Source organism: Bubalus kerabau, chromosome 15 (genome assembly GCF_029407905.1).
Source record: "Bubalus kerabau isolate K-KA32 ecotype Philippines breed swamp buffalo chromosome 15, PCC_UOA_SB_1v2, whole genome shotgun sequence".
NCBI classification, from domain to species: domain Eukaryota; kingdom Metazoa; phylum Chordata; class Mammalia; order Artiodactyla; family Bovidae; genus Bubalus; species Bubalus kerabau.
Window position 1 is genome coordinate 48894231 of NC_073638.1, and position 16431 is coordinate 48910661.

Here is a 16431-nt window from a genome sequence, read left to right on the forward strand (position 1 = left end):
AATTCTGAAAGAGATGGGCATATCAGACCACCTGACCTGCCTCTTGAGAAACCTGTATGCAGGTCAGGAAGCAACAGTTAGAACTGGACATGGAACAACAGACTGGTTCCAAATAGGAAAAGGAGTACTGCAAGGCTGTATATTGTCACCCTGCTTATTTAACTTCTATGCAGAGTACATCATGAGAAACGCTGGGCTGGAAGAAGCACAAGCTGGAATCAAGATTGCCAGGAGAAATATCAATAACCTCAGATATGCAGATGATACCACCCTTATGGCAGAAAGTGAAGAGGAACTAAAAAGCCTCTTGATGAAAGTGAAAGAGGAGAGTGAAAAAGTTGGCTTAAAGCTCAACATTCAGAAAATGAAGATTATGACATCTGGTCCCATCCTTCATGGGAAATAGATGGGGAAACAGTGGAAACAGTGTCAGACTTTATTTTTGGGGGCTCCAAAATCACTGCAGATGGTGACAGCAGCCATGAAATTAAAAGACGCTTGCTCCTTGGAAGGAAAGTTATGACCAACCTAGATAGCATATTCAAAAGCAGAGACATTACTTTGCCAACAAAGGTCCATCTGGTCAAGGCTATGGTTTTTCCAGTGGTCATATATGGATGTGAGAGTTGGATGGTGAAGATGACTGAGTGCCGAAGAATTGGTGCTTTTGAACTGTGGTGCTGGAGAAGACTCTTGCGAGTCTGTTGAATTGAAAGGAGATTCAACCAGTCCATCCTAAAGGAGACCAGTCCTGGGTGTTCATTGGAAAGACTGATTCTGGGGCCGAAACTCCAATACTTTGGCCACCTCATGTGACGGGTTAACTCATTGGGAAAGACTCTGATGATGGGAGGGATTGGGGGCAGGAATAGAAGGGGACGACAGAGGATGAGATGGCTGGCTGGCATCACCAACTCGATGCACATGAGTTTGGGTGAACTCCGGGAGTTGGTGATGGACAGGGATGCATGGTGTGCTGCAATTCAAGGGGTCGCAAAGAGTCGGACATGACTGAGCAACTGAACTGAACTGAACTAACAACTCCAATTTATGATAAATTTCACTGACTTTGAAATAGATATTTGTGATAGCAGAATTGTTAAAGATGCGTTCCCTTGAAACATAAAAGTTTGAGCATAGCTTTTTGAATTGGCTTTGTTTTTACACTATAGATGATGGGATTCATCACAGGAGGGATGAGCAAGTATACATTAGCAATGAGTGTGGGCACATAAGATGGAGCATGTTTTCCAAATCTGTGAACAAAAGACAGGCTGATCAAAGGGATGTAGAATATGGCCACAGCAGTGATATGAGAAATGCAGGTGCTGAAGGCCTTCTTCCTCTCCTCTGGGGATGCAATGTTGAGAACCCAGCGAATGATCAAGACATAGGAAAGCAGGATAAACACAGAGTCCACCCCAGCAGTAGAGATAATTGCAGTTAGTCCAAATATACTATTGATCTTTGTATCTGAACACAAGAGCTTCATCACATCAGGGTGGAAGCAGTAGGAGTGATGGAGCACATGACTATGGCAGAATGATAGGCGTTTAAGAAGCAGGACTAGTGGTGTCAGAATGACTGTCCCCCTGGTGATGACTGCTAGACCAATCTGTGCAATCCTCGTGTGCGTTAGAATGGTAGCATATCTCAGGGGGTTAGAAATGGCCACAAAACGGTCAAAGGCCATAGCCAGGAGCACCGAAGATTCCATGAAAGTGAAGAGGTGAATGCAGAACATCTGTGATAAGCAAGCATTGAGGCTGATTTCCTTCCCGGGCATTGACCCAGAAGTTTCCCAGTACTGTCACCAGTGTTGAGATGCATAAGCCAATGTCGGTGGTGGACAACATGGACAGGAAATAGTACATGTGCTCATGGAGGCTTGGCTCAGTAAGGACTATGAATAGGATCAAAGTATTTCCAGAAAGGGCAGTCAAATAAAGGCAGCAGAATGGGATGGAGATCCAGGTGTGGGCCCATTCAAGTCCAGGGATGCCAGTCAAGAGGAAAGTTGGCAAGGTGGAGTTATGGAGAATTGGCATTAATGTATGCAGGAGTGGAATTCTATTGTTTGATCTTGACTTTCTAAATTTAAAATTTATTTTTAGCTTAAGTTTACTATAAATTTAGTAAAGTTCACAAAACTTCAGAGTACAGCTAAGACTGGCATCTATATATACCTATGTAACCACTTCCATGATCAACTGATACACCCTTACCACCAACCCAGAAGGCTTCCTAATGCTTCATCCTTAACAATGTCTTCTCCTGCAGTAACCATTGTTCTGACTTCTAGTACTACAATTACTTCTCTCTGTTCTTGATCTTGATATAATAGAATCATGTAGTATATTCTAATTGCATCTTGCTTCTTTCACCAATATTATGTCTGTGAAGTTCATCACTGAAATAAGATGTTGAGTTCAATTTAATTTAAATTTACTTAGCTAAATCTATTTGATGTTTATCACTTATTATCCTATATTCTAACCAACATTTTTATTACATATTTTATTCTTCAACTGGATTGTAAACTTCTACTTGAGAATGGGAGTTAATCTTAATTCTGCTACGTGAGAATAGGAGTGCATTTTAGCTAATCTTTGCTTCAAACAATTCATTGCTCATAGTAGATATTCAATATGTTTCTGGTAATTGATTTATATTTTATTTGCCTTCCTGAAATACTCTATTTAACCATGAGCAGAACTTGGTCTAAGAAAACACTTGACTAATTTTGCTTTGGAATTTTAGAATTGTTAAACTCAGATTATAAATGAAAAGTCATTTTGACTTAGCAGGGAAACCTCTCTTTGTCATGTTCCACATATATCTAAGACTCTATCCCAGATAACATCAGTTTATCCTGCCTCATTCCATTTATTTACTAAAGTGAAATAGAGGGAAGATGCTTCAGGTCCTGTGAATCTGCAGCTTGATACTGTTTTTAATTTGTAACATTAAAATACTGCCTTGTTTACCATTATAGAGTCTGCCTTTGTTGTGCTAAAAATCAATAGGGAAAAATCTTCTTTTGTGTCACATATTCCCTGGTCCTTAATCTAGTCTTTGAGCTCTTATAGGGTTGTTCAGGTATACAATATTGTGTGAATCTAAGACAGTGTTCTATATAATGTTATAGGTATTTTACAAAGATTATTTCATTTGAACCTATGATAAACCTGAGAGAGATATTTTTATTACAGATAAAACAAAGAGAAGTTCAGAAGTTATTATAAATTACTAAAGGTCATAAAATCTGGAAGCGATTACACTGAGAATCAGAAAATAAGACTTTAGAACTTGTGCAGTTAAAAACTACACTATACTTCCTATGAAAATAATAATAATAATTGCTTATATTTCAACAGTAATATAATTCTCTATTAATAAATATGGCAACCATGTTAGAGATATCTATGTTTTCAAATCTCCTATATAATATTTTTATGGTTCAGAGATGAAGCAACTGTATTTCTGGATTGCATATGTTTTGGAGGACATGTAGATAATTTATTGAAACAATTTAGCAAACAGGAAACTCTTAAGCATAATATGGGATACATTAATTCAAATTAATCTATAGTGGACATAAATTTATTGTAAAAATAAACCTATTGTCCAAAATATATTTTAAGCTCATTTAAGACTTCTTTTTTTCCTTTAAAAGCCATCCAAGATAATTTCCATTAAATATATCCATTTTTGGACAATTTTATCATCAAATTAACTACATAACTTACTTATGGATGTAGTCAAAGTTTAGTTTGACTATTTCTCCAACATGTTGTTATCTATTTATACATACTTTCAATTCCATAGGCATTTCATGGATAATGTTATTTTATTCATTTATTTTCCAACTTTAAAATATTTATTTAATCTGAAGCTAATCTCCTAAATACTTCCCTAGTAGCTTAGTGGTAAAGAATCTGCCTGCCAATGCAAGAGTCATGGGTTCCACTCCTGGGTCAGGAATATTCCCTGGAGAAAGAAATGGCAACTCACTCCAGTATTCTTGCCTGGTAAATCCCATGGACAGAGGAACCTGGTGGGCTATACAGTCCATGGGGTCCAAAAAGAGTAGGACACAACTTAGCGACTAGACAACAACAAATCTCTTAAATATTAGATCCATCTCCCTAACTCATGGATTTCTCCCTTAAAGTATCTCAAAGTCAACTCAAGCACCAAATGATGGCATCTGAATTATCTCCCACAACTTGTATATTCTATTTCTTCCCATTTTGATTAATAGCTCTATACATCTATTGTCAATCTATAGGTCTATGGTAACTTAATATATCAGGTTGCCTAATTCAGAAATCTGAATGTACTCTCACCTCCCATCTGTAGATCATTAATATCTATCTATGTTGCAACTCTTTCTAATTTGTATAGCATATTGCTTTCAGAGTTTTCTAAGATTTAAAATAGACTTTGGGATTAAAACATACACACTACTATAGATAAAATAGACAACCAAAGAGGACCTACTGTATGGCACAGGGAACTATACTCAATATCTTGTAACAACCTATAATGGAAAAGAATCTAACAAAGAATATGAATATAAATGTAGATAATATATACATACATATATATATATATATACATATATATATATACACACACACACACACACATACATATATATATATGTATATAGGTATAACTGAATCACTTTGCTCTACACCTGGAACTAACACAACATTGTAAAACAACTATATTTCAATAAATTGTTTTTAAAAATAGAATAGAATAGACTTCCATTTTAAAGTATTTTTAGCCAGTACTAACTGAAACCAGTCTCTCCCAATTTTCTATTAAATTTTCAAAAAAAGATAAAGGGGAAGAGAAATAGACCAAAGAAACACTAAAATTAAAGACAGATAGTCTTCATCCAGAAGTTTTTGAAGGTAATTAACTGCTCCTAACTAAGGAATATAGACAGGAATTGAGTCAGAACATAGGACAGCACTTAATGCCATTTTGACAGACTACATTCAGGAATCCAGAGTCTGTATCAAAAAAAAAAAAAAATCACCTTTTTTAAAAGGATATTTAACCATAAGTTGACCTAGGGAGTTTTGTTTCCCCAGACATCTCATCTCAAGAAAAACAGGCAAAGATGATGGTGTGAGGGGTATCATTAGTAGAGACATGTTGAATTTTGAAATATCCACTAAAGTACATCTTTGTCAGCAGAAGTGAAGACAGAAGAAAATTTGGCAACAGCATTATTTTGAAATTTAGGTTTTAATTGCCTCTCTTTCCAAAGAGGCAAAGAGCTAGAAGTGTTGGTAGCATGGGTGTTCGTGGGACTGTAGGTTCTAGAAGCTGGAAAATGGGTCAGAACCTGCACTCTACATGATCATAATTTGTGAGACAGCATCCAGAAGCAAGTTGCATGAGTAGTTTATTGGGGGTAAAAAGGTGTGAAAAGATCTTCCTTTACACTACAGAAAAAAAAAATGCTAGTATAAAATCTTTAAAATATTGCATAAAAATAAAAAGAGAATAGCATCTCAGTCGTCAGTATCAAAGCTGTTAAAACCCCTGTAGAATGAAGAAGAAAATATCCTAAGGTAATTCAGGTAATAGACCATAAAGCATTATGAAAGAAAAAAAATGGGAAAAGAAAGGCCAAAATAATGAGATACTAGTAACATAAAGAATTAAAGAAAATATTAGATGTAATTCAAATCAGAATTGAGGTTAATAATTTAAAGATTGTATTTTGAGGTTTTGTTATTATATGTGTCATGAAATACACACATAAAAGAAGCATTTTTTTTTAAACTTTACATAATTGTATTAGTTTTGCCAAATATCAAAATGAATCCACCACAAGTATACATTTGTTCCCCATCCTGAACCCTTTTTGCCATGATTAACTAAACAGATAAGAACAAAACATCTATATGGGGTTTGGGATTTCTGAGTAGATATAAGAGCCATAGAAGTCAACAAAACAGTGGAAGTAAGAATAACCAGGAGCTCCGAGGGCCTGGAGATCAGGTACCATGGTAAGTGGAGGAATGCCTTACCTTTCAAGATGTGGAAAATTATAAGGCATACAAAGAAAGATGTTGAAGTAGCAATGCCAGAAGACTAGATAAATTGTTGTTTTCACTTCTGAAAAAAAGTCTTGCTTTTATTTAAGCTAAATCACTCATGAGTCAGCCTTATTTCATCAGATGTATTTTATTGTAGACACAACCAAGTACTGTTTCTGATCTGAAAACAGCTGCTTGACTTGGCCTTTAGACAAGAGGAAAGACTTCTCTTACTCTTATTTGGGGTGAGTATATGAAGGCTACCCATTTACCTCTAAGAATGGAGAATTTTATAAGCAAACTTGCTGATACAGGAATTTACTCAGTGGGAATAAATACACCCCAGGGGAATTTCTGTACCCTTCTGTTGTGCTTTACCTACCTGCCCCCAGGTTATCTTGCTGGCACCAGGAAATGTGATGCTAAGACAGACACAAAAGAACCAAGAAGAATGAACATCGACACAGCAAATCTGTATTTACATGCTTTAATTAAAATTGAAATTGAATCATTATTTGAGCATGGATATGTCATTTAATGAGGATCCAGTAACCCTTAATTTTCATTCTTTGTGTTTCTGTTGAAGAATCTATCACACAGCTTTTTATGCACAACTAAGTGAAATAATAGATGCTTTGAAAGTATCTCCAGGTAATAGCATAGTAGCAGGGTTATAGTAGATGAGCATTAAATGTTAAAATGAGCAAATACATTCCTATAATTAAGAAGTAAGCAGTAAAACAGAATTACAAAGTCAAGTGGCTCCATGAGTGTAGCCCTTTTCATACAAGAAGAAAAATTTGGCAACATGGTGCCCTGGTGGCTCAGATGGTAAAGAATTTGCCTGTAATGCAGGAGACACAAGGTCAATTCCTGGGTCGGAAAGATCCCCTGGAGAGGGAATGGCTACCCACTCCAGTATTCTTGCCTGGGAAATCCCATGGACAGAGGAGCCTGGCAGGCTATGGTCCATGTGGTTGCAAAAGAGTTGGACACGACTTAGCATCTAAACAACAACAAATCATCTAACATGCTTCTTTCTACCAAAACCTTTTTCAATCCTTCTCTCCCAAACTCAAGGTCAAGCTTGCAAAGTATGACAATTCTTCTAGCTCCTTTGTCATCCATTCTTGTTTTGTTTTTGTTATAATGTTACCTAGCTAACCCCTTGTTGGTTGTTTGTTTATTTTGTCCTAGGGATGTCCCACTACTGCTTGGACATTAAGCTCTCTTGTCTACCCTTCAGACGTTGGGGGTTCTTATAATTGCAGCCTCCTGTTTTTTTCTGATTAATCACTGCTCTCTGGCCTCTGTTATGTCAAGGCCTTACCACGTGCATGGATATTAATGAGCCTGGCTCTATGACTGCATCTCCAATGGTCACTCCTGGTCAACAGAGGACAGCCACTTCTCAACTTCTTAGTGTTGCTATCATCTTCACATGTCATTCCTTAATAGCCTTTGAACGACATGTCCTCTAGGCCCTCTTCAAGGACACACTCAAGGGTGGGTCTTATGGCTTTATGTAATCTACTCATAGCAGTTTGCGCACTTTTGTCAGCAGTTCAAATGAGGTGGATGAAACTGGAGCCTATTATACAGAGTGAAGTAAGCCAGAAAGAAAAACACCAATACAGTATATTAACACATATATATAGAATTTAAAAAGATGGTAACAGTAACCCTGTATATGAGACAGCAAAATAGACACTGATGTATAGAACAGTCTTTTGAAGTCTGTGGGAGAGGGAGAGGGTGGGATGATTTGGGAGAATGGCATTGAAATATGTACAATATCATATATGAAATGTGTCGCCAGTCCAGGATCGATGCACGATACTGGATGCTTGGGGCTGGTGCACTGGGACAACCCAGAGGGATGTTATTGGGAGGGAGGAGGGAGGAGGATTCAGGATGGGGAACCTATGTATACCGGTGGCAGATTCATTTTGATATATGGCAAAACCAATATAATATTGTAAAGTTAAATAAATTAAAATAAAAAAAAGAATGCCTCATAGAAGAGGTAGAGTTTGAATGCAATGTAGATAAAAACCAAAGAGGAATGAATGTGATATTCTAGAATGGGAAGTAGTAAGATTCAATGTGGAGTTAACCTCTTACATCAGCAGAATGGTGAGAATTCGAATTCAAGTGTATTTAGAATCCTGGCCAATGAAGTAGATAAGCAAGCAACTTATTTCCAGGCTGAGAGATATCAACTAGATCCACCCTTCTGCAGGAAAAAATTTAATTTTTTCCATAAATTGATCAAATTGGAATTACTGGACAGAATTGGAAAAAGGGAAAGACAGAGAACACAACAGATGTATATAAATGAAAGAATCAGGGCATATGTAAGGTAGAGAAAAACACAGTGAAACAATGTTATGCCTTCACATTCACATAGTTCTCTTTTTTTTCCCTTGTCAGCTTCTTTTATTTCTACCTGTGACCTAGGGAATGAGCTGCTCTGATCTATAAGATTCTCCTGAGTATCTTTTAAATGGGGACTTCGTGAAGTACTGAATTTTATTAGAATGCTAATTCAGTAAATTTACCTCAAGTCTACTCTGCATCTAAGCGAAGCACAAGCCAACCTCCAAATAGCATGTATATGTGAGATGGAAATGGCAACCCACTCCAGTATTCTTGCCTAGAGAATCCCGTGGACAGAGGAGCCTGGTGGGCTGCTGTCCATAGGGTTGCACAGAGTCGGACACGACTGAAGTGAGTTAGCATGCATGCATGCATTGGAGAAGGAAATGGCAACTCAATCCAGTATTCTTGCCTGGAGAATCCCAGGGACAGAGGAACCTGGTGGGTTGCCATCTATGGGGTCGCACAGAGTCAGACACGACTGAAGTGACTTAGCAGCAGCAGCAGCAGCAGCAGCATGTATATGTAGTATCTTAGATAATTTGTAGACCAATACAACTCAAGCTAAATAACATTATCCAAGTTTCTGCTTGCATCTCATAAAATCCCCTAATATATTTCTCCCTTCCCATCATCTTGTGTGTGTGTGTGTGTGTGTGTGTGTGTTTGTGTATGTGCACACACGTTCAGGTCCAGCCAGAAGTATTCAAAGAGATATAGAATCTTTTCTTTAGCAGGTTTAGCTAGGATTACACTTTATAATGCTATAGTCCTTTGGGCATCTCAAAGTAAAAGTTCCTCAACTTAAACATTTTTGTGTGTTCTATATTTTTGAAGCTCTATGCAGGAAACAGGCACGTAGAACTCTCAGAACAAAAGTCCCCTATGTATACAATTCAGGAAGAACAATGGAATTTCTAAACCAAATCTATAAATCAATTCTTCTTAAAATAATATTGTTTAAGCAAAAGATGTTCTTTAAGCAACTAATGAAAATCTTGTAACCTAAATTCACTTGGAAGAATCTGATGGAGGGAAAAAATCAGAAGGAAAGAGAAGGAAATATTTTGTGTTTTCATATTCTTTGATGCTGTGCCTAGACAGGACCTATGAATTTAAAATTCAGGAGCGTATTCTTCCATGAAGAGTAAAATGGTGACACAATACCTCTTACATTGTTCCACAGAATTGCTTCCAGAATACTCTTCTCCATTTACCTTTGGAAACATTTTCAGCTTAGAAGGCAGCACAAATAAGGGGTATAATTTTGTATTAGCAACCATTGCAACACTTCATACATTATTTTATAACTTTTTATCTCTATAATTACTTCACACATTAGATTTTAAGGACATTATCTTCTAATTTCTATTGCTTTTCACAAAGCCAAATGTAAGACAGACCCCAGTCACTGGTGTGCTGGCAAACTGAAATCCTAGGAAAAAAGAAACTAAACTCATTTTCAGTATTTACCAATGCCGTAGTATCAGTGGTGATTCTAGCTGTCAAGGCGGCATCATTAATGCGGAGTTGAGAAGAGATGCACACTATGGCTTCCGGCAAACTAGTGTGAGTTGGCTCCAGCTCACAGCTGCCCCCAGTGTTTCTGGGATTCACAGCTCATCCTTCCTGTCTTGGACCACTTTTCCAACAGCAATAATATTGATGGGTCTCCCATCAGGTTTCCATCTCCCTTTTCCTCCATATTTTTCAACCATTTTGTGCAACTGAGTTTTAAGTTTCTGTCCATCTCTTAAATTGATATTGTCATCATGCATCTCTTTTCAGGAACTAAACTTTTTAAGTCCAGCTATGTATCACCATTTATAGCCTAAAAATTATGAATTCTTTACTTTGGTTCTTTGACTAAGAGAGCCATGTAGGACCTTCATGGCATTTTGTGAATCCTCTGACATTCTATGGAAAATAATATGAGTTCTTTTATATGTGATTGCTCTCTGGAAAAGGGTTGATGGATTTCATTAGGTTTCAAAAGGACCTTTGAACACAAGAAATTTAACAAATTCTACCTCAAAGGTCCTTACATGCCACTTCATGATGTCTCCAGTTCTCTAAATTGCTGTAGTGAATTAGCTAATGTCCCTAATCCTTGCAGATTTTCTACTGGTTGTTCAGTACTAGATAATGACCTGTGGCTTGCATGCCATGGCATATCTATTTTTACTTTTTGTACTATTAATTATGAATAAAGACTAAAAGCTAAAATATACTGCTAGAAATTCATTACAATATTTTAAATGCATGATACACAGATGTGAAGACCCAGTTCCTTCTTCTGATCTTGTGACATTTTTGTAGTTGCTTTTGGAAAAGCACACAATACGTGTGTGAAGAACACAGTATCTAAGATACAAAAAGCATGAATTCAAGCCTCAGTCCTGCTCTGTTAGATGTCTTGCCTTTGATGGCCTAAATGTCTTTGTCTGTTTCTTCACCTCTAAAATCTAATTAATCATTTCAATGAGCAGTTTTGAAGAATAAATAGTATATATTAAATGCAGTTAATAGAATGCCTAGTATAAAATGGACAATAAATGTTAGTTACTATAGGCATTACTTAAATTATGTCATTATTATTATTTTTCTGCTTCTATTATTGGACTGTAAATCCCTTAAGGAATATTATATATGTATTTTATGACTGAAAACTCAAAAATGCTTACCAAATATTTGTTGAACAAATGGAAAGATGAGAAAAAAAATGTCCAAAAGACAGTAACCTACCAGAACTGCTTTTCTACAGTGAAAGCCACTTCTATCATGATTTTCTCAAACTTTATTATCTCTATCTATTTCATAAGAAGACTGAGTATAGCCTTGCGAATCTGTTTTGTTTTTACACTGTAGATGATGGGGTTGAGCACAGGAGGAAAAAGCAGGTACATATTGGCCATCATTGAATGGACCACTTTGGGGGCTGATCGCCCATAGCGATGCACCAATGACAAGCTAATCATGGGGATGTAGAAAATAGACACTGCTCCAAGGTGGGAGACACAGGTGCTAAAAACTTTGTGTCGTTCTTGAGGGGAGGAAATTCTGAGAACAGAGTGAATGATCAAGATATAAGACAGGACAATGCATGGTGTATCTACTCCTGTGGTCAGGATGAGATCAATTAATCCACAGATGCTATTGGCCCGAGTATCTGAACACGCTAATTTAATCACATCTGGATGATAGCAGTAGGAGTGGGAAAGCACATTCCTGCCACAAAAATTGAGGGGCTTAAGAAGCAAAAGTAGTGGTACAACTAATACTACAGTGCGTATAACCATCAAGAGACCCATCTGAATGATTCTACAATTAGTGAGAATGCTAGTGTACCTCAGAGGATCACAGATGGCCACACAGCGGTCAAAGGCCATAGCCACCAGCACCCCAGATTCTGTGCAGGTAAACCCATGAAGAAAAAACATCTGGATAATGCACATATCTAGACTGATTTCATTTGCATCCAACCAGAGGATGCCTAATGTGGTTGACATTGTAGAAACAGTCAAACCCAAGTCAGCAGCTGACAGCATGGAGAGGAAATAGTGCATGGGCTCGTGGAGACTCTGCTGGGTGATGACGACAAACAGGATCATGCTGTTCCCAGAAAGGGCAGTGGCATAAAGACAGCAGAAGGGAATGGAGATCCAAGCACGGGCAAACTCTAGGCCAGGAATTCCAGTCAACAAGAAAGTTGGAAATTTAGATGTTGAGTTACCTAAGATTTCCATGTTTTCCTGGACTGGTAGCATTTATCTTCACAATGCACAATGCACAATCCTATAGAAATAATACATTATATTGTTACATGAAGATATATAGATAAATGTTCTCTTAGTTAGGAGAGTTATCTAAGGTCATGATAAGTGATTATTTATATTATATATATATATATATAAAAACAGAGTTTGATTTATAGCTTTCACTATATATATAAACATATTTATTCTTAATTTTTTTTGTTTTTTTTAATTTTTTTTAATTATTTTCTTAAATTAAATTTAAGAAAATACATCCAAATAATTCCATACATTTTGATAATAATTATTTTCTATATTGATAGAATTTTTAGCTCCATCATATTATAAGATTAAGTAGATAGAAAGTTAAGAAAAATCAATACATTGAATACATTCAATTTTGAATATCTTAGGTAAGAAATGACAAAGAGAAATTCAGCTAAAGATGTTGAGTCTGCTGTACCCATGTAGGCATGACTTTCCAGGCAAACATTTCCAGATTTTTGCTAGCAATACATGTTTGGAAGCACAGGAGTGCTTGTTAATCCAGTCCCATGTTAATCCAGTAGTGTGGATGAATAACCTCAGGGAGTAGATTTCTATAAGAGAAAACCAATAAAGATTGAATTTGATAGAAGTTATTGGAAGGGACTATATAGACTAAAGCAAGATGAGACTGGATAGCCTTCCTGGAACCACTAAAACCAAGAGTCTAGTGTCATGTCTGGGTGTTACATGAACAATAGTACTGAACTGCTTGAGTGGGTGCTTCTAAGGATCAAAAATGTCAAATGCTGCTGAGAACACATGAGTGACCCTAAGAAACAAAACAAACAAACAAACAAAACTAGCTGAAATCCAGCAATAAAAGCTGAGAAGCTGCCACAGTGGCTTGGGGAATAAATGGAAAAGTCCTGGAGGCATGGTATATATTACTTTTGGAAACTTGTCAGTAAAAGCAAGGAGAAAAATAAGCCATGACTAAGGGTGACCATACGGTGGATGGAGGATATTTGTAATATAGGAAAAAGAACTGAGCGTATTTATAAACTAAGGTTAAAAATGTTACATAGTGAGAGATTAAAACTATAGAATGACAGGAGTTAATTGGCATAGAAAATTCCGTAAGGAAACAGTGTGTGTGTGACTATTTGCGATTCTGTGGACTGTAGCCCGCTGGACTCCTCTGTCCATAGAATTTTCCAGGCAAGAATGCTGGAGTGGGTTGCTACTTCCTACTCCAGGGGATCTTCCTGACCCAGGGATTGAAACCACAATGCCTGCATCTCCTGAATCGGCAGGTAGATTCTTTACAACTGTGGAGATTGAATATAAAGCATGACACTATTGGGTTGGCCAAAAAGTTCCTTTGGGTCTTCTGTAAGCTGTTATGGAAAACAGGGAATTAATTTTTTTGCCAACCAAATAATTAGCCCTCACAAAGATGAGGATCAGCACATCTTCTGACACTAGAGGGTAAGTGCAAGTGGATAAGTTGGTGTAAGGCTCTGTGGGACAATTATTACCCAGTGCTACTAGTTTTTGTTTTGTTCCACAATTTTTAAAATTGTGGTCAAATACAACTGACATTTCACTGCAGATGGTAATTACAGCCATGAAATAAAAAAAAACACTTGTTCCTTGGGAGAAAAGTTATGACCAACCTAGACAGCATATTAAAAAACAGAGATATTACTTTGCCAACAAACGTCCATCTAGTCAAGGCTATGGTTTTTCCAGTAGTCATGTATGGATTTGAGAGTTGGACTATAAAGAAAGCTGAGTGCAGAAGAATTGATGCTTTTGAACTGTAGTGTTGGTGGAGACTCTTGAGAGTCCCTTGGACTGCAAGGAGATCCAACCAGTCCATCCTAAAGGACATCAGTCCTGGGTGTTCATTGGAAGGACTGATGTTGAAGCTGAAACTCCAATACTTTGGCCACCTGATGTGAAGAGATGACTCATTTGAAAAGACCCTGATGTTGGGAAAGATTGAGGGCAGGAGGAGAAGGGGATGACAGAGTATGAGATGGTTGGATGGCATCACCGACTCAATGGACATGAGTTTGGGTAAACTCTTGGAGTTGGTGATGGACAGGGAGACTTGGCGTGCTGTGGTTCATGGGGTTGCAAATAGTCAGTCACGACTGACGGGATGAACTGAACTGAACAACTAACATAAAACTTACCATCCTAATGGTTTTAAAGTGTGCGTTTCAGTGGATTTAAATGCATTCATAATGCCGTGCAACCATCACTATCATCCATCTCCATAACTGTTACATCTTGTAAAACTGAAACTCTATATCCATTAAACAATAACTCCTCAGTCTCCCCTTTTCCCAGTCCCTGGAAACCACCATTTTATTTTCTGTCTCTGTGATTTTGATTGCTTTAAGTGTCTCATATAAGGGAATCATACAATATTTTTTTCTTTTGTGACTGGCTTATCTCACTAGAAATAATGTCCTCAAGTGTCATCCATGTTTCAGCATATGTTAGAATTTTGTTTCTTATTAACCAGTGCTTATTTTTTTTTTTCTTACTTGACTTATCAGGAGGAAATTACTGCTCTCTGGGAGTATTAGGTAATGAGTATTGGTTTGAGTATACAATCGTGTCGTGTCCACTCAGTCGTGTCCAAGTCTTTGTGACCCCGTGGACTGTAGCCTACCAGGCTCCTCTGTCCATGGGATTTTCCAGGCAATAGAACTGGAGTGGATTGCCATTTCCATCTCCAGTGGATCTTCCTGACCCAGGTCTCCGGCATTGTAGACAGACGCTTTTACCGTCTGAGCCACCCATAGACTTTTTCAATAGACACTCAAGAAATAGAAAGGGCAACTTAAAAATGTTATGAATTTTTGTTCAATTGCAATTTAAAAAATAAGTTTAAAGTAATAAATTTCCAGTGTCAAAATAAATTCTAGGAAAACTTAAAATCAAAGAATAGCAATATTAGTTATTATAACATTAATATTTCTCAATCAAGCATTAAAAATATTAGATAAAACTTACTTCCTAAAAGTGATTTCCCTGCAACAAGTATACACGTTGCTATTCCCTTTATGCTAGTTTTCTATAGTTCCCTTTGAATTGCCAGTTCTCAAGATAGCATTCAATCAGAGAAAATCATCATCATAATACTTGACTATAATGTAGAAAAGTTCAATTGTCTGTGTTATATGGATCTCTGAGGACAGGGTAAAACCCAATGTCATCTGACTTTTTTGTAGGCTCATTTGAACAATTATAAATAGAACACAGAGCAACAAAGCATAAAATCAATACAACAAACACCTTTCTCTAGCTTCTTACCAGCTTTATGGGGAAAAACAAGCCTTCTCTGTCTTTATCAGCAGAGAGTGAACAAGTTACAGCTCTGGAACCATTGATTTTATAGTAAAGTGGAATTGAATTGTGAAGCCATTGGTAAAATGTGAATATCCTTGGGGCTGCATATACAGAAAAGCAGAAATCCTCCTATCTCCATCTATTAATATAATATAGTGCTGTGTAATCTCAGAAGGGTTTTAGCTACTAACTTGAGTGACCAGTGGTCCACAGAGACAATATTGCAAAGCAAAATAAACCAAACAATCCATATAAATGGAAAGCTTAGGCATTGTTCTAGGCACTGGGGAATAGAGAGACGCATGTTATTATGTCTAGATTATCAGTATGCTAGAAAAATAAGAAAGCAAACCAATTTTCACTGGAACAATTATAAAGACAATGAAGAGAGAAGAAAACCTGTACTTCAGTCTCCAAGCCTCTGTCTTTTCACTATCATATTGATCTATATGGATGATGATATATCCATGCCCAAATCCATCCCTCTCCAGCTACTCACTTGCTTTTGCCCAATAAATGGGTTACTTTCTGGTATGTTCAGTTCAGTTCAGTCAGTCATGTCCGACTCTTTGTGATGTCATAGACTGCAGCATGTCAGGCCTCTGTCCATCACCAACTCCCGGAGTTTACTCAAACTCATGTCCTTTGAGTGGGTGATGCCATCCAACCATCTCATCCTATGTCATCCCCTTCTCCTCCTGCCCTCAAACTTTCCCAACATCACAATCTCTTCAAATGAGTCAGCTCTTCGCTTCAGGTGGCTAAAGTATTGGAGTTTCAGCTTCAACATCAGTCCTTCCAATGAATGTTCAGGACTGATTTCCTTTAGGATGGACTGGTTGGATCTCCTTGCAGTCCAAGGGACTCTCAAGAGTCTT

At 37.2% G+C, this 16431-nt stretch overlaps 1 protein-coding gene and 1 pseudogene across 1 annotated transcript; both read right to left on the reverse strand.

Annotated features, from left to right (window-relative positions):
- Positions 1–1099: 1099 nt before the first annotated feature.
- On the reverse strand, positions 1100–2048 carry LOC129629079 (olfactory receptor 51F1-like; annotated as a pseudogene).
- A 9206-nt stretch (positions 2049–11254) lies between these two features.
- On the reverse strand, positions 11255–12211 carry LOC129629076 (olfactory receptor 51F1-like). The gene has a single exon (XM_055548862.1). It carries the CDS (start codon positions 12209–12211, stop codon positions 11255–11257), a length of 957 nt encoding a protein of 318 aa, XP_055404837.1.
- Positions 12212–16431: the final 4220 nt, after the last annotated feature.

Bases quoted from the DNA above. Each gene is read 5' to 3' on its own strand.
- LOC129629076 (XM_055548862.1), bottom strand. From the start codon at position 12,211: ATGCTACCAGTCCAGGAAAACATGGAAATCTTAGGTAACTCAACATCT.